Consider the following 23,622-nt stretch of genomic DNA (forward strand, 5'->3'; position numbering starts at 1 on the left):
CTCCTTCCAGTGGGAGGGGCTGCAAGACTCTGAAAGGCAGCGGCAGCCATGGAGTCACATCCTTTCCATGACTTAAATTTCCAACTTCACATGACCCGACCCGCTGTAAGACTCCCAGGGAAACAAGAGGATGGGGTGGGGGGCGGAAATCATACATTTTGTATGTATACTATACTTCAATAAGAAGCTTAAAACATGCACAAAGTAGGTCAGCCTCATTTACCACACATTTAAAACTGCTGCCAGTTTTTATTATTCAAGTGAACCAGTGCCCATGACTGTTGTATCACTAAGTAAAGGGAATGAAAGCACCTCACATGTGCCTCACATCTGCAGCGCATCCTGATGAGCAAACCCCTCCTGCACATAAATCTCCAGAGCTCAGCTCTCAGAGGAAGCCGGCGCAGGACTCACTGCCCAGTTCCATAGCTGAGGGAAAGGACCAAGCGCGAAGCAGGCACACAGGCGGTAACAGCGTTCACACTGGAAATCAGCTCTCGCTCCCACTTCTCACTTTTCTAATTAAAGCAAAGGCAAAACTTTCTTTAAACAAAACAAAACCCTTCTATGGCCTAACTTCATAGGATTCTTGTCGTCTTATTCACGGCTGCTGATCGTCTAGTCCAAGTGACTGGGTGGGGTCCTTCCCAGGTAAACAAAAGGCTCGTTCCATGTGGCGGTGGGCAGGGTGTTCCCACTGCTCCCAGCTGAGCAAGTCAGAGGCATCAATGTCTGCCCCACGCTCCAGAGAGAGGTATTTGGGGTCCCTGATTATTATATAAATTTACCTTAACCCATACTGCAATGCCATATTCACACGCCATCATTTACTTAGCTTATGGGCCTTATCCTATAACAGAATTGTATCCTTTAACTGAAAATTATATTTTGCTTCTCAATTTTGGGGGAGAGAGACAGAATTAAACATTAGCTCCACCTACATGCAGCTTGCAGCTGGTCTCCTCAAGAGCCAAGTACAGGAAGTGAAAGCCACAGGGGTTTCAGCAGAAAGGCCAACAGCCAGGCAGATGGGCTTTGAAGAGGATTTCTCCAGTGACAAGCCCAGGTCAGTATCGGAAGGTCAGCAGCTCTCCCAGCCCAGCCCAGCTCCGAGCTGAGGCCTCTGTACGAAGCGGTAATTCATGCTCTCGGCCAGGCAGTGGGTCCCTGTCCCTCACCTGTTCTCAAGAACAAAGAGGCCCTGACTGGGACCAATGTGTTCACGTGGAGTGCTGCACTGTGATCTCTTCGCTACGGAAACGCTCAGCTTATATACATTTTATTTTGCTTGTATGTTATTGAAATCTCTGGATTTGCCTTTAAGCAAAACAATGGGAAGTGAGCAAACACCAAGGTATGCAAAGCTCCTGCAGTGTCCTACGTTTCAGGGAAGATGCCCTTTGAAGAGAACAAAATAGCCGGTGCCAATCCTGCCCAGGTGCAGAAGCCAGCAAAGGTGAAATTGTACAAATACCAACCCACTTGAAGCTGAAGGACTTAAGGAAGGAGTATTTTACCGTCGTTTTCGAAGGATGTGAATCCAGATGGTCCCAGAAAGGAAAAAGAAAAAGGCCATAGAAATGTATAACTTAGGGAGAGGGATTTCTCCTGCAGAGAGGTAGCTCTCAGGATTCTTCTCCGTGATCTCAATCTGAAACCAACATGAAATTTATTTTTACTTTTCAGGAACAGATCATTTCACATCCAGCACTTTGTAATCTTAGCTGTTTAACTTAAGCTTAAGAGTGAATACCAGTAGAGAACAAACACATTCTTAGTGCACTGGCTGAAATGTAAACACACCCAATTGCTTTATAGTCCTTGTTTATGAATCCTCTGCTAAAGTTCCTGCCCACTGGCCACACTTTTCTTTTACTTTGCTTAAGCGGTCTTAAGATCTATTCTTATAGAGAAACTAGAGGCCCAGTGCACGAAATTCATACACAGGAGTGGGGGAGAAGGGATGTCCCTCAGCCGGGCCTGCGCCCTCTCGCAATCCACTCAGGTAGGGTCCCTAGGCTTGGCCGGCGATCAGGGCCTATCGGGACTTTCCTTCCCCTGGCTGCTGGCAGCTGGCCCCGCCCCCACCACTGCTTGCCACCTTTGCGGCACTGCACACTGGCCTCCCCCACCACCACCAGTCGCTTCCCTCTGCGGGCAACAAGCATGGGATACGATTGTTTGGCTGGCCTGGGCCTCCCTCTTTGGGGTGATCAATTGTGGAGCCTCCCATCGACTGCCCCACAGAGGGTGGCCTGGCACCCGCCTTGGCTGGCCTGCTGCCAGTGCATGTCATACATAGCGTGGTTGTCCGGAAGGTCATTCAGATGGTCGTTCTGCTGTTTGGTTGATTTGCATACTAGGCTTTTATTATTATAGATAAATGTCTTCCATATTACACGGCTGACAAAACTCATGTGGAACAGTTTCCATATGGTACTCACATCAAGGTTGAATGAAAACTTGTCATTAGACTGCATTTTAGGTCCAGTGCATTTATGCAAATAAAGACTGTAGAGGCCTTCCTGCTCATTGGTGCTGATGTTAAAGGAAAACTGAAAGTGAAGGAGAAAAAAATTAAAGGGTACCCAAATCCTCAGCTAAATTTTTAAGTCTTAGAAGGAAATCATGAATACTATGAATAGAAAAAAAGATAGCCTTCAAGAAATCAAATTCTCCCAGAGCAGAATTTAAAGATGTTTTCTTGTTCTATGATTCCCTCCCAAAGTTGTTATAGCAACTTTCAAGCTAACAGAAAAGTTGACAAAATTATACAGCAAATACCTATATACCCACTACCTAGATTCCACAATGAACGTTTTACTATCCTTGCCTTATCACACATCTATCCATTGGTGATGGATTTTGGCAGAAGTCTTCCAAGGCAACCTTAGAAGATGCAGTTATCTAGTTTTCAAGCCAACGTATTATGTAGGTAAAAATACTCCTGACAACTGAAGGAGGTTCATTTAATACTTGACAAGGTAAGGAACCAATATTCCACCCTGGCTGATGTGGCTCAGTTGGTTGGGCGTCATCCCATGCACTGAAGGGTTGCCAGTTCGATTCCCGGTCAGGGCACATGCCAGAGTTGTGGGCTCAATTCTGGGTAGGGAATATATAGGAGGCAGCCGGTAATGTTTTCTTTCACACTGATGTTTCTGTCCCTGTTCCTTCTGCTCTCTCTAAAAACCAATTACAAATCCTTTAAAAACAAAACAATTTCCCTCATTAAAATTTACACCTGTAATTTTAAGCAACAGTAATACTACATTTTTCTATATTCAGACATGTTTTTCTTATATTTCATGTGTCCAAATGAAGTTTAATGTAAATCAAAAGAAATCATACATGTATGTAAGATCATAGAAGCAACTCCTGAGTCTATCCTAGAGAATTTTTCTATAAGCCTAAATTATGTGGCTTAGGGCTACATATACAGATGGTAAACTATAAAGAAAGGTGAGGACATGATTATAACATTTTCTTCACAATCGGGGTTACTCAGAGTTGGGAAGGATATGGAGTTTGTGAGGTACTAGCATGATTCCATCTCTTGTCCCAGTGATGGTTACAACGGTGATTACTTACAACTATTTGTATTCATCACCAATATAGGTACTAACACTCTCTTGTATATATACTATACCTTACAATTTAACAGGCGGGGAGGAAAAAGAGACACCTGAGAAGAAGCTCGAAATAAAAGGCCAAGAATATTCAAGTTGAAATTGTTAAGCCACGTCCCAAACTCATCCTTGTAAACGTCGGACGTGTATTTTAGTCCACACGGGTAGCCAGAATAGAAAATGTTTCTAAACATATTAACTTCCTAGTTCTCAAAGACTCAGATGAAGTTAAGAAATATTTTAAAAAATCAATATAATTATTAAAGAGATCAGAGTTGGCACTTGACCCTTAAGGAGAAAACAAAAATAAAGCAAAAATGTCAATTTTAGAGTTGGAATAAGCTCCGACAGTCGCTTTCCTGCTCTGGGGATGAACGATCATCCTTGTTCTGTGGATGGAGCAGGAAGGCTCAGGTGACTTCACTGTGCAAAACGGGGAGAACACTGGGCAGGAGAACAGGAAGGAGTCACCTACGACTCCTTTGCAAGGAGAGGGGAAGCGGACAAAAGGCAAGCAGCCCGGCACTGCCTGTTTTATGCATCCCGGGGACCCTACGAACTGGCCATTTCCACCCATGTTCTCATCAGCAGTGTCTGCTGCTTTGCCCTGACACTCACCTGACGCACGCATTAGTAACTGACAATGTATACATCCGATATGCTTTCCTTTTGAATTACTTTTTAAAGGCTTTTTACAAAAACATTCAAAACACTTATTTTATGAACAAGCATTTTAAAGTGAGGGAAAAAAGAGAGAAAAGTACCTTTTGTATTTTCTTAAGGAGGCAGTAAAGCAAAGTGGTTAAACACATGGGCCTTGGAGTCAGAAAAACCTGGGTTTGAGTCCTCCCCTTAGGCAAGTTACTTAACCTCTCTGAGACTCAGTTTCCTCATCTGTAAAAGGGGAATAATAACAGTACCTACTTCATAGAGTTGTTGGGAGGATGAACTGAGATAATGATAACATAAAAGTATTTAGCACAATACCTGGCATTCATTCATTCATGTCCATAATTACTGATGGAGAGCCTATTAGAGGCCAGGTCCAAGGTTAGGAATTTCATATACATCAGTAATAAAACAGAAAATCCCTGCCCTTATGGTTACCTTCTACAGGGAGAGACTGACAAACACAGTAAGTAGTTACAGCATGTTGGAAACAAGAAGTGCGAAGGGAAAAGAACGGAGTGGGGGGGGGGGGCAAAGGGGAGTGGCTGCATTTAAAACACGGTGACTGGGGAAGCTTTGCTGAGACAGTGGTGTTTGAAAGACTTGAAGGAGAAAGAAATTAATCAAAAGGGTTCCAAGGGACAAGTGTTCCTCCCAGTGGGGACAGTGAAAGCAGAGCCTGAGGCTTCATCTTTCCTAGGAGCAGCAAGGTGGCCCGTGTGCCTGAAGCAGAGTTAGCAAGGGGAGGGGAGGGGCAGGGAACAGGAGCCAAGGATAGAAATGACAGCGGCCGACCTGTGGGTTTGCAGACAAGTGGAAGGACTTGGGCTTTCCCTCTGAGACAGCCGAAAGCTGCGGAGGATTTGGAGGTGACTACCCCAAAAGCTCTCAGTTAGCTATTAATACCAATGGCTACTAAACTTAACATATAAAAATTGTTAGGCAATATAAGCCGCTATAAGCCAGAACAGAGGATGCAGGGGTGGGGGACTTCCCCAGTGATAAAAGCAGAGCATCTGGCAGAGTGGATTACATGGCCGCCTGCATTTGTCAACACTGATTGAGCGGTACACTCAAGACCTGTGCACTCACTGTAAGCAAATTATACCTCAATTAATGAAAACGGGTTAGGAGAGAGGCAGTGACTTTTACAAAGTAATAATAAAGGTTATTTGCATAGCACTTTACAGAGCACTTTAAAAAAATGATCTGCCTAGCAACCCTATGAGACAGTCCCACCGTTTTTCATTCTTAGATGATTAAAGAGCAAGGAGCCGAAGTGAAGTGTTGTCCAAGGTCACCAGCTGGTAAGTTGGTGCTGAGATCCAGTCCAACCTCCTACCACATACATGGGCTGTGATGCCGCCACAAACACTCGCATGCAGTTAATAATGGTGACAGCGTTGCGGGTCACTCACGGCCTCTGAGTCTCAGTGAACTCATCTAAAATTACATCATCACCCTAAAGGATCACCCATGGTCCTCCTGGAGCACTCGGAATGGGAGTCAGCGTAGGATTAGAGGCAGAGTTGTGGGGACAGCCAGGCAGAACTGGGTTGGAATCTGGGCCTTATCACTCATATTGGACATTCGTGAAGTTATTTCTTCTTAGAGACTTATGATTTGCTACACGGCGGGTGATAATATCCACCCTGTAGGTTTGTTATGAAGAGAGCTACTGTATTCAAGTGACTGATACATAGCATGCCTAATTATTCCTAAATTCAAAATGCTTTTGCTTTTAAAAATTCACTCTTTACATGGTAGAGATCAAGCTTTACTCAAAGAAGATACATACCCGAAATGAAAGTGCCCTGCCATTATTACGAACAGAAAAGGATTTCTCTTCCATTGCCTAGAAAGACATAACAACCTGCTTTAGGACACTGGCAGGAAAAGTAAGCTCATAAACATAAACATAAACATAAAGACTTAAACACGTTTTTCTGAAAGCCTACAATTGCCGACCTTTAAAAGCTTCCTAAAAATAACATCCACCATCCTTTCGATGTCTGAAATCCCCTTTCACAGAGAATGTTCGTTCTTCCTCACCCACTGCCTTTACTCAGCTGTCTTCTGCCTCTTCACTAACCCCACTCCTCACCCCGCCCCCCAACTTCCTGCTGGAGCACTTCTCTACTACTAAAGCTTCAGCAAGACCTAGGGTGCCAACCCAGGTCACATCCTGACCATCCCTGGACTCCACTCCCGACTGCAAGTGAGTAACAGGTTGCCATTGGTCCAGCGGACGAAGTAATGACAAGAACGACTGACATATGCACACACGATGAACTGAGAATACTTACGCTGAATGAAAGAACACAAAAGAGCACGCACCGCATAACCCATCTGCGCAGTTTTGTGAAACTAATCTACGGGGACAAAGCAGTGGTTGCCAGGGGACAGGAGCATGGCAATGGGCAGGAAACACTTTTGGGGTGATGGGTAATGTTCACTAACTTTACTGTGGTGATAGCTTCACAATGTACACATAAACCAAAACGTATCAAATTGCCATTTTAAATATGGTCCTCCCTCCTGATCTGCAGGGGATACATTCCAAGACCCCCAGGGGATGCCTGAACCTGCAGATAGCACCAAACCCTACATGTACTATGTTTATGCTTTTTCCTATACACCCATACCGATGAGAAAGTTTAATTTATAAAGTAGGCAGTTTCAAAGACAGGTTCATTCTTACTGTAGATCTTAGCAACCTCCCCATGGCTTTTTTTTTCTCTTTCCTTTTTAAGTCAAGAATGTTCACCTCTTCACGTAAAGGAAGCTTCTCTTTGGCGTATCTGAATGGCCAGCATCACGACACTAGCACAATGGGGCAACAGTAAGTGAAATAAGGGTGACCTGAGCACCAGCACTGTGACACCGAGACAGTGGATCTCACGAGACAGCTAAGTGTCTACGGCAGGAGCAGCATATGCAGCCAGCTCTGTATTATCTAAGATCCCTCTCTCTGCTCCCAAATATGTACCTTTTACTTCAAACAGGCCAGTGCCCAGCACCTGCTACGCTCATTTCCACTTCCAGTCTTTGCTTATGACAGTCTTCATCCCATTCCATCTCTTCTTCCCCAAACAAATCCAGCAAACTTCAAACCCTGGTGAAACTTCCTTCCAGAGGGTTCTCCAGATAGCTCGCTTCCCTCTCCACCCACTATCTGGCCCTTTAGCACTTAAGTGCTGTGCAATGCAGCACCCAATTTCACTGTTAAGTTGTTTCAGTGTGCCAACATTATGTCTCCAAACAGAAGGCAGCTCCCTGTACATTAGGCATGTGTATGCATATGAATGTACCTGTGTATGTGTATGTTTAAAAAGAGATCCATACATGCACACATATACATATATAAACAAAAAAGCTGAGCACAAATGGGTGCTTAGTTCTTACCTTTGAATTCTCTGTACTTCTTTTAGACTTTCCACTCTCTAGAAGCAGAAACATTGAAAAGGTATTACTGTAGGATTCACTCATATGTATATCATAGCATCATTTTATGAGACTCTAGCTTGTCTAATATCAAATAATTCAAACAAACAAAAAAGGTGAGACCATATGCTATCTTGTGGACTGTCATCTCTCTCTTTTTAAAAAAAAAGAAAAAGATTTTTTTTTAATTTTTTTTTATTTTTTTATTTTTTTAAATATATTTTATTGATTTTTTACAGAGAGGAAGGGAGAGAGATAGAGAGTTAGAAATATCGATGAGAGAGAAACATCGATCAGCTGCCTCCTGCACATCTCCTACTGGGGATGTGCCCGCAACCCAGGTACATGCCCTTGACCGGAATCGAACCTGGGACCTTTCAGTCCGCAGGCCGACGCTCTATCCACTGAGCCAAACCGGTTTTGGCAGATTTTTTTTTTTTTTTAATTGATATTTACAGAAAGAGGAGAGGAGAGGGAGGAGGACAGGGAGAGGAGGAAAAAGAAACATCAATTGCTGCCTCCTGCATGCCCCTGACAAGGGATAGAGCCCAAAACCCGGGCATGTGCCCTGACTGGAAATGGAACCAGCAACAATTTGGTGCCCAGGATGACACCTTAACAACAGAGCCACATCGGCCAGGGCTGGACCGCCATCTCTTTAAATCTCAAAATAATTCTTGAGCTGTAGAAGCAGCAAACTGGAAGTTATTATGTTATAAATGTATCTAATAAGTGATAATATTCAGTACCAACAGGGAACTCATCTGATAATCTAGTGTATGTTACTGCCAGAGATGCCACATGGCCTGACTTTTCTAACTATCTAGGTAATTATGTTTGAAAACAGGTCACTGTTTAAAATAAATATATATGAGATCTATTTACATACATGGAAAAATTAACAGCCTGGCAAGAAGTGTTAAGATTGCTAATGGCTTCTTTCATGGAACAAAGAGGGCACCTGGGCCTTATTTTTACTTAAGATATTCTTCATGAGGAAGGCAGAATCCCACACTCCCTGCAGGAAGGGAGAGGGTTCAAGAAGAAAAAGAAGGAAAGGAGTATTTCCTGCTCAGGAAATGGTCACTGTGCATGAGGAACCTGGATGAGGGGACGGCGCAGACATGAAACCACACCACCACACAAATGCAGTCTTTCTGCAGGTCTTCTAGTTTGGGTTAGAGTTTTGACAAAGTAAAAAAAAGGTGTAAATACAATAAATATTATTAATATTTATTAATAAATAAAATGCAATGAATATTAATTTGCTTTTAAAGACAAACCTGACAGTTAATAAAAGAGGTGGTAAATATAAATTGGTTAGTCAACATAGGAAAAAAGTGCAACCTAGTAACAACAGCGAACACAAAAACAATGGCCTTTTGCCTTTCACTAACATTCACACACACAGTACTGGCTAGGACATGGTGAGATGGGCACTATTCCCACATGTTTTCTGATAGGAGTAGATAAACCCACACAACTCATTTGGAAAGGAACTAAAAATATGCACCAACAGACGTACTCAGATCCTTTGAATCAGGTATTCCAATTCTGGGAACCCATCCTAAAGAAAGTTCTATATCTGAAAAAAGTTTTACGAACAAAGAAGTCCAATGCAGCAATATTTATAATAGCATCAAAATGAAAATATGCCTCCTTAAAGGGAGAGGTTGAGTAAATTATACTACCCATTTAACGGATATGTGATAAGTATAAAATATCTTTAAGTGAACAGGGATGCTTAAAGTGGTACCTGTAACCGTGAACTTTAAATGTCCTCCACTTAAGAAACAACCTTAGGTAAAACATCAATTACTAAAATTTTAACACTGGGTGTACCGGTAAGGAGAAATGACTTTTCTTTCTCCACCTTCTCCGTATTTTCCACTTTTCTTTAATGATTATATATTTTACCATAAAATAATGCTTAGATCATGTTTGTTTTTACTTAGGAACCAAAAAGAATCGCCCAAGCTGGGCAGTGAAGGAAAGGCTAGCTCCACCTCACGTTTACCTCGTCTCGTCTCAGTCTGGCTGCTTGCTGAAACCGGGGGGACACCAGCCTCCTGTCTCTCATCGCTGCTGAGGATGATCTTTGGTAACTGGGTACCAGCTTCTGGTGGAGATTTTATTTTCACTCTACAGTCAAAGAAGATAGAAGGGGAAAGTTCAAGGTAATGCTTATGGACCTTTAAGTGTTGTACTTAGGCACGGCTTCAAGCTCTAAATTCATTATGTCATGTAATCCTACGATGTAGATTCTATCACCTGCATCTTACAGATGCTGCAACGGAGGCTCGGGAAAGTTAAACACCTTGCCCAAGAGCAGTAAGCCAGTAGGGAGCTGGCGAGGATCCAGGCAGTCTCCCCCCCAGGGCTGAAATTCTTGGCAACCACGCAATTCTTTTCTTTTCTTTTCTTGAGTTAACATTGCTTCTTTTTTGTTTGTTTGTTTTATTTATTTATTTTTTTATTGCTTAAAGTATTACAAAAGGTATTACATATGTGTCCTTTTTTAACCACGCAATTCTGATGTACATTCTTTCCAAGTATCTGTGATATAGTCAATAAATTGGTGTACAAGGGAAACAGAATGAGATAAAACCAATGAAATGGCCTGGCTGCAGTGGCTCAGTGGTTGAGCACTGACCTATGAACCAGGAGGTCACGGTTCGATTCCCATTCAGGGCACATGCCTAAGGTTGCAGGCTCAATCCCCAGTAGTGGGCGTGCAGGAGGCAGCCAATCAATGATTCTCTCTCATCATTGATGTTACTATCTCTCTCTCTCTCTCCCTCTCTCTGAAATCAATAAAAATATATTTTATAAAGAACAATGAAATGTTCAAGTGAAGTCTAGGGAACTTGGAGCTGCACGCCTAGAACGCATCTCCTCCCTTCTCCTCCCTGAACAGACCCCACTGCTGTTACCCGCCCTGCACGCGGGCCAGTGAGTTTCCAAGCCTGAGTGGCACGGGACCTAAACTGGACGATCCAGCTGAAGGGAAGCACTTCTAGTTCTGCCTGGGGAGAAACCTTCCTGTCCCTCCCTTACTGAGATGGGAGTAAGAACCCACTTTACGGAACACACCACACCATTTCGTGCTATTCTGCCTTGGCATTTACGTGGGAAATGTTCTTCCCTTCCTTATTCACTGGTGAAGTCTCCTCACTAGAAGGTGGGTTGGGCCCCAGTTACCTGAAGCCTTCCCTCTCTCCCACATCAGTCTCTCTGGCCCACCTCTCTGCTTTGCTGTGATCACTGGGATGGCCGTTGTCTCCCTCGCCCTGTGTTTAATCTCCAGCACTCAGCAGTCTTTGGCAAATGGTAGATACTCAGTGAATGTTAGCTCAATGACCAAATTCCCCCAACTTTACTCTAAGGTTTTACTGAAGGAATTATTAGAATTACTTACTCACTTCTGGAGAAGTTTAGGATTAGAAGGGGGACAGAGACAAACTGTTTCCTGAAAATACAGTAATTCACATCTTCATCCTAAGAAAGGAAGACCCAATTATACATCACCTTATTCATTCACACTAGAACAAGGAAAAAACGTTTTCAGGAACAAGACAAACAAGGGGCCCACCCTCCACTGCAAACAACACAACCGTGGGTGTACTGATACCCGGGAGCCCCGGCAGCCGCCACCTCAAGAAAAAAGCCCACCAACAAAAGCAGTGCTCCCACCGGTGTCCTGAGCTGGAGTGAAGAGTGTGGCCAGTCACGCATTCAATGCTCACCAGGGAAGAAGAAAATCCGTCATTCTTGGAACGGTCGAGGCTGAATCCAATCTAAAAGGGGTAAAGAGCGTAGAGGTAAATGCCCACATGATGGCCTGGCCTCCTCTCGGTTTTCATGGCTTTCATTTGCAAGAAGAATCACTAATTACTAAAATTATTCACGAATTACAATTTAAATGTTAAAAATAAAATTATCTGGTGCCTGTTCACAAGTTTTATTTTCTCCATATTCTGACACTTCTCACTCAAGTATGGGGCAAAGCTTTCATCTAAGAAAAAGAGAAGGGTCAACCCTTGCTGTCCGGGGAAGACACTCACAGTCAGGTCCTTGTCTGTGGCTCCTTCAGTCACTGAAAGGCTGATGACATTAACCACCATGGACCCATCCTTGAAGAATCCAAAGGTGTTTAGATGAACCTTATGCCTCACGTCATCCTAAAAAGATTTGCAGAGGTGGAATTAGTAATAGGGAGAAGTTAACTTGATTATTTAACCTATTCGTTTGCTTGAAAAATTAGTCTAGTTTCCTGCTAGCTAACCAATGTTTCCATATACTTAGGAAAATATACAGCTATGGTACCTGATCTTGTTTCAAAGCTGAAGATGACTCATCAGAAATGCATAAGATATCAACAGTTTTGCAGAAGGAAGTACATAATGGATGCAATTCATTTTGACACATTTGTAACAGTCCTGACTAGGTGGTCAGTTGGAATGTGAATTGCAGGGAAGGAGGAACAATGTTTTAGTCATCCTCACATACTGCCTGCTAGTCCAAGGCCCAGCATCTAGTAGGCACTCAAAAAACATCCTGGCCCTGGCTGGTGTGGCTCAATTGGTTGAGTGTCGTCCCATGCACCAAAAGGTCACCAGTTCGCCCTGGCCAGTTTTTTTCAGCAGTTAGAGTGTCGCCTCACTGACCAAAGGGTCTGGGATTCAATGATTGATGTTTCTCCCCCCATCCCTTCCTCTCTCTCCAAAACCAACAAAAAACACATGAAGAAAAACATGCTGAAGGGGATGGGGGGGAAGTAGCCAAAACTGCTCTAAGGATACGTTTTTATAAACCTGCTTATAAACTGTGTGCAACTGGCTCCTCCCACTGCAGGCTGACCGGGCACCCCTGCACATTACTTTTCTAATCTGTAATTCATTGTTTTTACATAGGTTCATGTGAATCTAAAAGTTATGCTACACGATGGGTTTCAGGAAACAAAGCCTTATATGCAGAAGGAATCCCAGGAGCTTGTCAGGTGGAGACAGGATCTTTCGGACACAGGATCATCCTGAGGTTTGTTGAAACTGAACGACCTGGGCAAATGCCTCGCACACCTGCTTGAAATTGTCTCAAAGGGGTGACTTCAATCCCAACTAAGTCAATAAATTTTAAGTCTGATAAAGACTGACTGGAACTTTAGGCAAACAGTCAGTCAGGAGGGTCTACAGGAGGAGTTAGGGCGTATGTGGAAGTTCTCCCACTCCAGTAACTGAGAGACCCCTAAGGGAAGAATTGTTTATAATAGAGCTCTATGGTTCTCCTTCCCTTAACTTTCTTTTACCTTCTATAATACCCCTCCATCTTGGCACAAAGGCCAGGTGTGCATGTGGCCTGCCATGTCTGCATGCATGGGGCTGCAACCCTTTCTTTTTCCTGAATAAATCCTTTCTGGTGAGGAAGCACCTAAGCCAGCGGTTCTCAACCTGTGGGTCGCGACCCCTTTGGAGGTCGAATGACCCTTTCACAGGGGTCGCCTAACATCACCCTGCATATCAGATATTTACATGACGATTCATAACAGTAGCAACATGACAGTTATGAAGTAGCAACAAAAATAACTTTATGGTTGGGGGTCACAACATGAGGAGCTGTATTAAAGGGCCAGGAGGTTGAGAGTCACTGACCTAAGCGATATGATTTTTCAACTGAGAAGGCCAACAGACCATGGTATTGTTAACAGAGTGAAACGCTCGCTCTCTGGGACCCCATCTTGTTGGGCCTGTGCTGCTCCCATGGCCCTCTGGCTAGTAGGCTTTGCTGAGACATACTAATCATTAGAGGGATTCTGCTTGGGGCTTTAGTTTTTACAAAAACAGCTCCTTCCATTTCCCCTTCCCTTCACATAAAAGAAGCCTAAACTCTGTACTTCCTTAAGATGGATTTGAGGAACTACAGGGCCTCCATCTTCTTGATTGGCACCTTCTCCATCAATAAGCTTTTCCTTCCTCCAGACTCTGATGTTTGGAGTTTTGGCCTTTTGAAGTGTTGGGCAAGCGGACCATGGGCCCGTAACAGTATTAGTGAAGACTCTACAAAGATAGCCACGAGTTTCACATTGAGAATTATCTGCCTAAATCAAATCGCCTTTGCTAAGTTTGCAAGAAGCTAACAGTTATTACGTAATTCCTAAATGCTAAGCACTTTTCTAAAACTTACATTTGGTTCTTCCTCAAATCTGATAGTCTTTTTTGATAGTGGTTTTGCTTCTTGCTCATATTTTTAAATTTCATCCTTGTTTCTTTCCATTTTAAATATCGCTCTTTTACAACATACTGAGGTATCTAATTCTGCTCTTTGTCCTGGTCTCTGCTGATGTTCACAGCAGGTTGTTTCTTTGTGTGAGTGGTAAGTATTCATTCCTAGACTTGGATCTTCTGGATATCAGAGACAGTCTAACTCAGCGGTTCTCAACCTGTGGGTCATGACCTCTTTGGGGGTCGAACGACCCTTTCACAAGGGTCGCCTGAGACCATCAGAAAACACATATATAACTACATATTGTTTTTGTGATTAATCACTATGCTTTAATTATGTTCAATTTGTAACAATGAAATTGGGGGTCACCAACATGAGGAACTGTATGAAAGGGTCGTGGCATCAGGAAGGTTGAGAACCCCTGGTCTAACTGCAAACACCAACGGCCTAGGCAAGGCCATGGAACAGATCTTCAGCAGAACAATCAGAAACCACCCCTCCCACCACCACACACACAGCTGGTACACACATCTTACTGCCATTATATTTCCTAGCCCACTCTTCCATTCAAGCAACATAGCTCTTCCAGAGTCCCATATTCAGGGCTGAGGACAGGGACACAGTTCTCGCTCCACTCCTGCCTCGTTCTAAGGCTCTGGCTCCTCCTCCTCCTCACCAGTTGTTAAAATCCAAGACTCTAGGGTCCAAGTTTCTGCCATGCTTCAGGGCAGCCCTGACTTGTGTTCATTTACCCACTGGAGCTTCAGCTCCTTCTTGCCACCTTTTTTATTTTTGGCCCCTGGGCATTTTCCTTATTTTCCTAGGAGCCCAGCTATGCATTTAAAGCATGTTGGCCAGACTTCCACTTCCTGGTAGGATGGAGTAACTTGCAGCAAATTAGCATTCCCAGGGAGAAGCAGAAAAGCCAGCTAAGATAATAGAAGTCATTTGCTGAGAGGCATCAGGGAGCTGCGAGAGCAGAAAGACCAGAAAAGCTAAGGTTCATGGCCTTCCTCAGGACTGTGAGAGTGATTAGCCCCTACAGAAAGTGATCTGAGTGACTATTTTCTCAATTCTCCCAAGGGTGTTACATGGCTACTGCTATCTCAGATGTACAGAAAAGAAATTAATTCAACTACATAGGATGGATGTCTTAGGACATATGAAAAATAATATAACTGGAGCCCTGGCCGGTTTGGCTCAGTGGATAGAGCATCGGCCTCTGAACTGAGAGGCCCCAGGTTTGATTCCTGTCAAGAGCACATGCCTGGGTTGTGGGATCGGTCCCCAGTGGGGGACTTGCAGGAGGCAGCCGATCCATGATTCTCTCTCATCATGGATGTTTATCTCTCTCCCTCTTCTTTCCTCTCTGAAATCAATAAAAATATTTTTAAAAATAATAATAATATAACTGGAGCCGCTTAAAAGTGGAGTTGGAGCTGCCATCCCCGGGGAACTGGCCTTCTTGACACTGGTTCGAGTAATGATTTTTTTGGATAGAAAACAAAGGCACAGGTAACACAGCAAAAATAGAAAAATAGGATTGCATCAAACTGAAAAGCTTCTGCACAGCAAAGGAAACAATTACAGTAACACAGTGAAAAGGCAACCTACAGAATGAGAAAAATATTTGCAAACCATATATCTGATAAGGGGCTAATATCCAAAACACATAAGGAACTCAAACAACTCAACAGCAAGAAAACAAATGACATGACTTTAAAATGGACACAGGATCTGAATAGACATTTCTCAAAAGACATATAAATGACCAACAGGTATGTGAAAAGATGCTCAACATCCGTCATCAGGAGGGAAATGCACCTCATACCTGTTACAATGGTTACTGTGGAAAGACAAGAGTTGATGAGGATGTGGAGAAAAGGGAACCTTCTACACTGTTGATGGAAATGTAAATTGGAACAGCTGGTATGGAAAACAGTATGCGGGTTCCTCAAAAAATTAAAAATAGAACTACCATATGGTCCAGCTATCCCACTTCTGGGCAAACATCCAAAGGAAATAAAATCACTATCTCAAAGAAATAGCTGCACCCCCATGTTCATTGCAGCATTATTCACAATAGCCAAGATATGAAAACAACTTAAGTAGTTGTCACGGGATGAATAATAAGAAATACACACACACACACACAGGATTATTATTCAGCCTTAAAAAGAAGGAAATCTTATCCTTTTTGACAACGTGGATGAAACTGTCTAAGTGAAATAAGCCAGACACAGAAAGGTAAATACTGCATGATCTCACTTACATGTGGAATTGAAAATTGTTCCTGAAGCAGAGAGGAGAATGGTGGTTACCAGAAGCAGGGGGTGGGAGAGGGTGGTGGAGGGCATGGAGAGATGCTGGTCAAAGGGTATAACGTTTCAGATATGCAGGGTAATTTCTCAGATCTAACATACAGCATACTGACTACAGTTAACAATGCTGTGTTGTTGTATACTTTAAATTTGCTTAGAGAAATCTTAATTGTTCACACACAAAAAAGTAGCTATGTGAGGTGATGATATGTCAATTGGCTTAATTGTGGTAATAATTTCACAATGTATATCAAACTATCACATTGTATATCTTAAATACATGCAATTTTTATTTGTCAATTACACCTCAATAAAGCTGGACAAAATATTAAATGCAAAGAGCAGAACCCAAACTATATACAGTAAGAGCTAAATTTGTAAAAAAAAATTAAAAATTAAAAGCCAAATATTTACATTTATTTATTTATAAAAGGTCTGAAAGAAATCCACCAAACTGTGAAAAGATTAGTACCATTGGAGTGGTAATAATTTTCTATTTTTTTTATATTTTCTACATTTCTAACAAATAATTACCAAAAATCAATCTTTTTGTTTAAGTATTACTATTTGCCAGTAATACATGCAGGACCCTCACCTAACCCACGCCCCATGTCCACTTTCAGGTATCATGTCACCTTTCCAAATACGAGAAGCACGGAAGTGACTGCACTCCTCAACCGCCCTCCACTCCCTTCCGAGCAGCCTGTCCTAACTTCCACTGCTCTATGATGCCGCCTCTATTGCACATCATGTTCTCGTTAAGATGAGTTTCTCTATGTGCTTCCTATTCTGTCCCACCAATCAGCCTGAAGTATTATATGGCTTATTGTTATGAAACCGGGTAAGGCAAGACCTCTCTCCTCCTCATTTAGATCTGTGTTGGCTATTTCAAACTTCTGGTGGCCAGAAGGGAGTACTAGAGGTGGGGGTTCTGGGGTGCTAGTAATGTCCTGTTTCTTGAGCTCGGTGCTGGTTACATGGTTGTAAAAAAAATTCACCAAGCTGCACACTATGAACTAAGAAACTAAAGAAAGGAAGGGCAATGAGACTAGAGAAGAGGCTGCTCACAGATAGACTGGCAGCGTCACTAAGGACTGTGAGCTCCCCCTTAAGGGGGAAAGGGTGCCCCTGATGGGTTCAAAGGGGAGTGGCATGACGGGATTGGGCTCTTAGGCAGATACTTCAGCTACAAAGCAAAATGTGAGCTGGAGGAACTCTGGGACACAAGTGTGAGAAGACTGCACTGGTCCATGAGATATAAGGATGGCCTGGACCGACGAGTTCAGGTGACGACAGAGCCGGGGATGGACTGGGGGGTGGGGGGTGGGGGGAGGAGGAAGCTACTTAGAACACCCATCTATGAGAAGTGAAGAACACAGTTACTAAGACAATCTGGACGAGTATACAGGCTGAGAGTGAAGGGAGTGGAAGGGTGAGTTGTTTCTTAGGTGCTTATGCAACGCCTACGAGGAAATGCAGAGCCGGCAGTTGGATACACTTGCCCAAAGCTCAGAAGAAAGGTCTGATCTGGAGATGAAAGAAAAAATGCCTCAAGACAACTACAACTTTGGCACATTTTCTCCTTTTCCTTAGTTTCAAAACAGTTGTTTCACACTGACAAGTCTGCTCTTAACTGAACAGCAGAACATACATACTTTTGCTTTAACTCCCTAAACAATTTCACATTAAATTACTTTAAAACAGGCCGTTCTTCTTGGGAGAAGGCCCGCAGGCAGCAGCCATGGCGCCCAGCCGAAATGGCATGATCCTAAAGCCCCACTTCCACAAGGACCGGCAGCGGCGCGTTGCCACGTGGTTTAACCAGCCCACAGACGCAAGGCCAGGCAAGCCAAAGCGCCGCATCCCCCTCTGACCCATCGGACCCATAGTGAGATGCCCCACCTCCAGGAACCACCCTTCAGCTTGGAAGGGTTAAGGGCGGCTGGCATCCACAAAAAGGTGGCCTGGACCACTGGGATCTCAGTGGGTCCCTGCAGGCCAACGTGCAGCGGCTGACAGAGTACCGCTCCAAGCCCATCCTCTTCCCCAGGAAGCCTTCGGCCCCCAAGAAGGGAGACAGTTCTGCTGAAGAACTCAAATTGGCCACCCAGCTGAGCGGACCAGTCATGCCCATCCGGAATGTCTACAAGAAGGAGAAAGCCAGGGTCATCACAGAGGAGGAGAAGAACTTCAAGGCTTTTGCCAGTCTTCGCCTGGCCCGTGCCAATGCCCAGCTCTTTGGCATCAGGACAGAAAGAGCCAAAGAAGCTGCAGAACTGGATGTTGAAAAGAAAAAATAAAGTGCCGTTGGCAACCAAAACTGTGGTACATCTACACAATGGAATACTATGCTGCTGTAAAAAAGAAGGAATTCTTACCATTTGCAACAGCATGGATGGAGCTGGAGGGCATTATGCTAAGTGAAATAAGCCAGTCAATGAAAGAAAAATACCACATGACCTCACTCATTTATGGATAATAAAGAGCATTATAAACTGATGAACAAAAATAGATACAGAGGCAGAGCAGCATACAGCAGGAAGGCTGGGGAGGGTTGGGGGGCGGGAGGGGGGTAAGAGATCAACCGAAGGACTTATATGCGTGCATATAAGCATAACTAATGGACACAAGACACTGGGGGTTAGGGGAGGCCGGGGGAATGTCAAGGGCGGGGGAAAAAGGAGACATATGTAATACTTTAAGCAATAAAACAAAATTAAAAAAAAATTACTTTAAAACATAAAGCAAGTGGAGTAATGATACTTCAATTTTTCTCATAAACGGGACTTCAGAAAATAAATATGGTCGCTCTTAAATTTTATTTATTGATTTTAGAGAGAAGGAGGGAGAAAGAGAAATCAGTTTGTTGTTGCACTTATTTATGCCTTCATTGATTAAATCTTGCATGTGTTTTGACCAGGGATCGAACCCTCAACCTTGCTGTGTGGGGACACCTCTCGAACCAACTGAGCTACTCGGCCAGGGCGAAATGTGGTCACTCTTAACTGAACTACCTAAAGGTCACATACATGGCCACTTCCTTATTTTAAAGTTCACCCAACTGGCAGTCCACAGACTGTACTGGTACATGAATGTTTAGATGGGGCCAACAGTGTTTTGTGTTTTTTAATTTGAATTAATTTCTGGCTAACTTCACATAAAAGCCTAAATTTCTAGTTTTTCTCTTTATTTTTTAGAGAGATTTCTATTGATTTCAGAGAGGAAGGGAGAGGGAGAGAGATAGAAACGTCAATGATGAGAGAGAATCATTGATCAGATGCCTCCTGCACACCCCACACTGGGGATTGAGCCCACAACCCAGGCATATGCCCTGATCGGCGACCAAACCCTGACTTCTTGGTTCATAGGATGAAGCTCAACCACTGAGCCATGCCAGCTGGGCTATAGCTTTTCTTTCAAAAACAAAAACATACCACAAGACCCAGCACGTCTAGGCCACATTCCAATGCAGCCACAACCCGCTGGAACAGAGAGGCAGCAGCCACCGCAGAAGGAAGGAGCTGGCCATTCTCTCTGCTATCTCACACAGCCAGCTCAATTAAAAAGTATCTGCGTAGCTTCGAATAGCATCCATGGTTGTGACCTCAGTAAGCAAAAGTACCTTTAGGCATCCATGATCAGTTCCTCACTAACACAGGAACACAACAAGAATAATACCACCTACCATTTACTGACTGCCTACTATTCATGGTAGGAGACACTACCAAGGAAGCTTAATATTTAATTTCTTGGATCATTGTATATAGAGAACAATTCACAAAATGAATAGGGTCAAATTCTCTTAGACAACAAAAATATGACAGCTTAAGCACATGAGGATAGAGGAAGAATTATAAAAAGCCTGAAAGAAAATGCAAACACAGAAGTCTGGGGTCCTGGCAATCAGGGCTGGCCTCTTGGACAGGCATCGAGGGCTGCTCAGCCAGTACAAGTGGCCGAATGCAAAGAGCACGGATGCCAGGTTCAAAGTTGGCCTCCTCCTCTTATGTAACCCAAGTTCTGTTTTTCAAATTTATAAACCAGGGATAACAGCATTTTTCTCAAGGGGCCGCTATGAGGAGCCAATGAATAAAAACCATCTACTATTTAGCATTTAAAATTTAGATTCTGTAGGACACCTCATTTTCCCCACGAGAGCCCAGAGCAGTTGTCACTGGACTGGAGGTCCCAGCCTTTCTGTGCACAGAGCAATCTCATATGCATACTAGAATTCTGGTGGCATACTTAAGAGGGACACAAGATTTAACACAACACCGAGTGTGTCAACAGCATCTACCCCCGTGCCTCTCCCCAGCTGTCTTCCTATCTTCGCTCTGAGTTGCCCCCGGTGAGCTGTGGGGCTGTCCTGACCAAACTCCTCCATGCTCACAAGGCCAAGATGCTGGGCTTGACCTCATACTGCTGCAGTGGCACACTGCACCCTTTTCTAACTGCACAGACACAGCACACTCAGAAGACCCCCATCTGTAGCAAACATTAGTTTTACGTACTGATCAGTTTTGGAGACATGCCAAGGAGGCATTTGAGGTTTACCAGGATGGACCAGCTAACAGTCAGTGGGCTTGAGATGAGGCACAGCAGCGATAATTTAATTTCCCAAAACTTTTCAGATATTTTTTTTTGGGGGGGGGGGCTAAAATTCACAACGCAGTCTGTGCATTGGAGCTGCAGGCACTGCACCTAAGGCCGGTGTGATCAGGTGGATCCCGATCTGTGGGCAGTGCTTCTGGAGTGTTTTTACAAGGAGATATCTGATTTATCTACTTACAAACATCACTACATTGCTAAGGTATTCTCTAAAAGTTACTACTCAAAAACAAAGTAATACCATGTTACTAGGAAGGCAGCGCTTTGAAGCGAAGTTGAATGTATGTTGTATTAGTTTCCAAGGGCTGCTGTAACGAATACCCCCAGACTGGGTTGCTTTAAAACAACAGAAAGTTAGGCTCTCACAGTTCTGGAGGCTAGATGTCCAAAATCAAGGTGTAGGCATGGCTGCTTCTACCCCTTTATCCCTCTCCCTTCCTCTCTCTCTGAAATAAATAAAAACACTTAAAAAAAAATTAAGGTCAGGAGTTCTGAATTTGGGAGTCATAAGCTTGAGGGACAGGGCCTTTAGATAAGTTTCAGCAGGATTATAAAGCCCTAGAAATTCCAAGAAAGTTTCGTCTAAGCAGTTACCTGCACTTTTCTGGGGGAAAGGTTCTATAACTTTTAGCATATTCTCAAAGAGAGTCAAGATTCACCTAACTGATAAAAAGAAGAAGAAAAAAAACTCACCTAACTCCCTGCGGCTGAGAACCACTTCAATCAAGATCATTTGTATTTACAAATCCAAGGTACGGCCATGCTTTTGAGCAGATTCTGTATTCCTTCAACTCCACGTTCACAAATAGAACGTGTTTAATAAGACAAGTTTTCTACAATCCCACAACTGCGTATTATGAAAATCACGCACAAGGATTAGGGTCGTAATTTAGTTTCCTATTCTCCAGACAGATTGACCTGCCGACCCGCCTGGAGGCACCTTTTATAGCCTTCCATGACTTTGAGTTGTGAGTTACGAAGCAAGGTCCCAGGGATCATTCTAGGACCAGCAGAAACTTCTTCCCTAGACAGACAGGACAGGAGCGACGGACAAGACAGGGTCTCGCATTGGAAACATAGTTTTAATGCTGGTTTTTAAGTTCTCGGTCCTATATTTCAGGCGAAACTTGAAAATCCCTCCTCCACTTGGATCAGACCAGAGAGCGCCCTGAGCCGAACCCGGAAACTGCGACTAAGATTCCGGGTACCTTCTAACCGCCAGGCACAAGGGGATGGAAAAGCGGAGGCCGCGGACAAGTCAAGCCGGGGGTAAAAGCTGGAGGAAGAAGAGCAGGCTGCTGTCAGCGGGGACCTCGGGACGCCAACGGGGGTTGCTAGCGCGGCCTTCCGGGTCCGCAGAGTCTCGCCGCAGTTCCGCCCCTTCCCCGGTCCGCCAGCGTCTCCCGGCCCCTCCCAGACGGCGCGAGGACCCGCGCCATTCCCCAGCTCCCAACAGACCTCCCCACAAAGAGGCCACGCCGGGGGGCAATGGGAGGGGGGGCAATTGCTCAGAGCCTCCCTCCCGCCCCCCCGCCAAAGTTGCCTCCAGCCCGGGGAGCGGCCTCTGCCTCCGCCCCCCGGCCCGGCCCGGCCCGGCCCCGCCTTACCTTCAGCGCCAGGTGGTGGACGCGGCCCAGGCCGGGCTCCACCAGCAGCTGCAGCAGCCCCAGGAGCGGAAGCCACCGGAGGCCCGCGAAGAGCCGAGGACAGCGGGAGCCCGAGGGGCCGAGGGGCGCCGGGGCAGCCATGTTTGTTCCAACATCACCAGCTGCTTCCGCTCCCTGCAAGCACTTCCGGGGTTAAAGGGCGGCGGCCGCCGGAAGGGCCTGGAAGTAGAGGGCGGGGCGCGGCGGCCTCCGGGGCGGTGCCGGTGGCTCTCCTGCTGGAATGCGGGGCCGGGTCAGGCGCCGAGGGGCCGTTCAGTCGGCTTTCCCGGTGCGGATTTCGGTTTAGCTAGAAGAGGTGGGACCTCCTGGAGGACCCAGGGCGGTTGTCATGGGAACAACCGGACCACACCTACCTCCCGCCGAGCTTTGAAAGCGACCTGGACCTGCGAGCCCGGCCCGCGGGGGAACCCGGCTCTCCGAGGGTGGGGATCTCTTAAAGCGGCCGTGGCACCTTGCCTGGCGGTTCATTGGACTGATTTCACAGGCTGCATTGACTCGGTGGGAAATGCCAAGTTCCTGGCTTGTTAGAAGTCCCTTGATTGTTATTTTTTGGAGGCACTTCACACTCAAATTTCAAACGAAATGGTTGCAGTAATACGATTTATTAAGACCTTACTTGGTTAGGCCTTTTGTCGGCATTATTGCATTTAATCCTCGGAACAGTCTAATGAGGTAGGCGGTAGGTGTATCCCCACTTTACAGGTAAGCAAACTGAGCCTCTGAAAAATTAAGTCATTTGCCCCAGGTTGGCGGAGAACCACACGGCAACCTTTAACTACTATTTTATGTTGCTTCATGCTGTTTCATCCGACCACTAGAGTCACGAGTGTCAACATTTTTCTCTTAATTCTGTGTGGAAACTGTGGAATTTATGGAGAGATCCTTTTTCTTTTAATCCTCATCCTAGATGTTTACTAATTTTAGAGAGAGGAGAATGGGGGTGGGATGGGGCGGGGGGGGGGGGGGGGGGTGGAAGAGAAATATCGATGTGAGAGAGAAACCCAGGACCTGGGAATGCGCTCTGACCAGGAATAGAATCTGTATCCTTTCTTGTACAGGAGGAGG

At 44.7% G+C, this 23,622-nt stretch overlaps 1 protein-coding gene and 1 pseudogene across 3 annotated transcripts in view; one reads left to right on the top strand and one right to left on the bottom strand.

The window, feature by feature from the left end:
- GPR107 (G protein-coupled receptor 107) overlaps positions 1–22,682 on the bottom strand; it is a 56,135-nt gene extending 33,453 nt beyond the window's left edge. For 2 of the 3 annotated variants that reach the window (XM_036329350.1, XM_036329348.1), the window contains exons 1-9: positions 22,498–22,682; positions 11,807–11,923; positions 11,489–11,539; positions 11,161–11,240; positions 9,760–9,884; positions 7,704–7,741; positions 6,097–6,153; positions 2,445–2,555; positions 1,518–1,651 (exon numbers count right to left, since the gene is read on the bottom strand). In XM_036329350.1, coding sequence (XP_036185243.1) covers positions 1,518–1,651; positions 2,445–2,555; positions 6,097–6,153; positions 7,704–7,741; positions 9,760–9,884; positions 11,161–11,240; positions 11,489–11,539; positions 11,807–11,923; positions 22,498–22,638 — 854 coding nt within the window. In that variant the 5' untranslated portion in view covers positions 22,639–22,682. Of the gene's footprint in view, positions 1–1,517; positions 1,652–2,444; positions 2,556–4,393; positions 4,521–6,096; positions 6,154–7,703; positions 7,742–9,759; positions 9,885–11,160; positions 11,241–11,488; positions 11,540–11,806; positions 11,924–22,497 lie in introns of those variants that run through there. The other variant, XM_036329351.1, reaches the window with a different exon arrangement.
- Positions 17,994–18,582, top strand: LOC118666959 (annotated as a pseudogene).
- Positions 22,683–23,622: the final 940 nt, after the last annotated feature.

The sequence above is a fragment of the Myotis myotis genome, unplaced genomic scaffold (genome assembly GCF_014108235.1).
Source record: "Myotis myotis isolate mMyoMyo1 unplaced genomic scaffold, mMyoMyo1.p scaffold_m19_p_12, whole genome shotgun sequence".
In the NCBI taxonomy this organism is placed as follows: Eukaryota; Metazoa; Chordata; class Mammalia; order Chiroptera; family Vespertilionidae; genus Myotis; species Myotis myotis.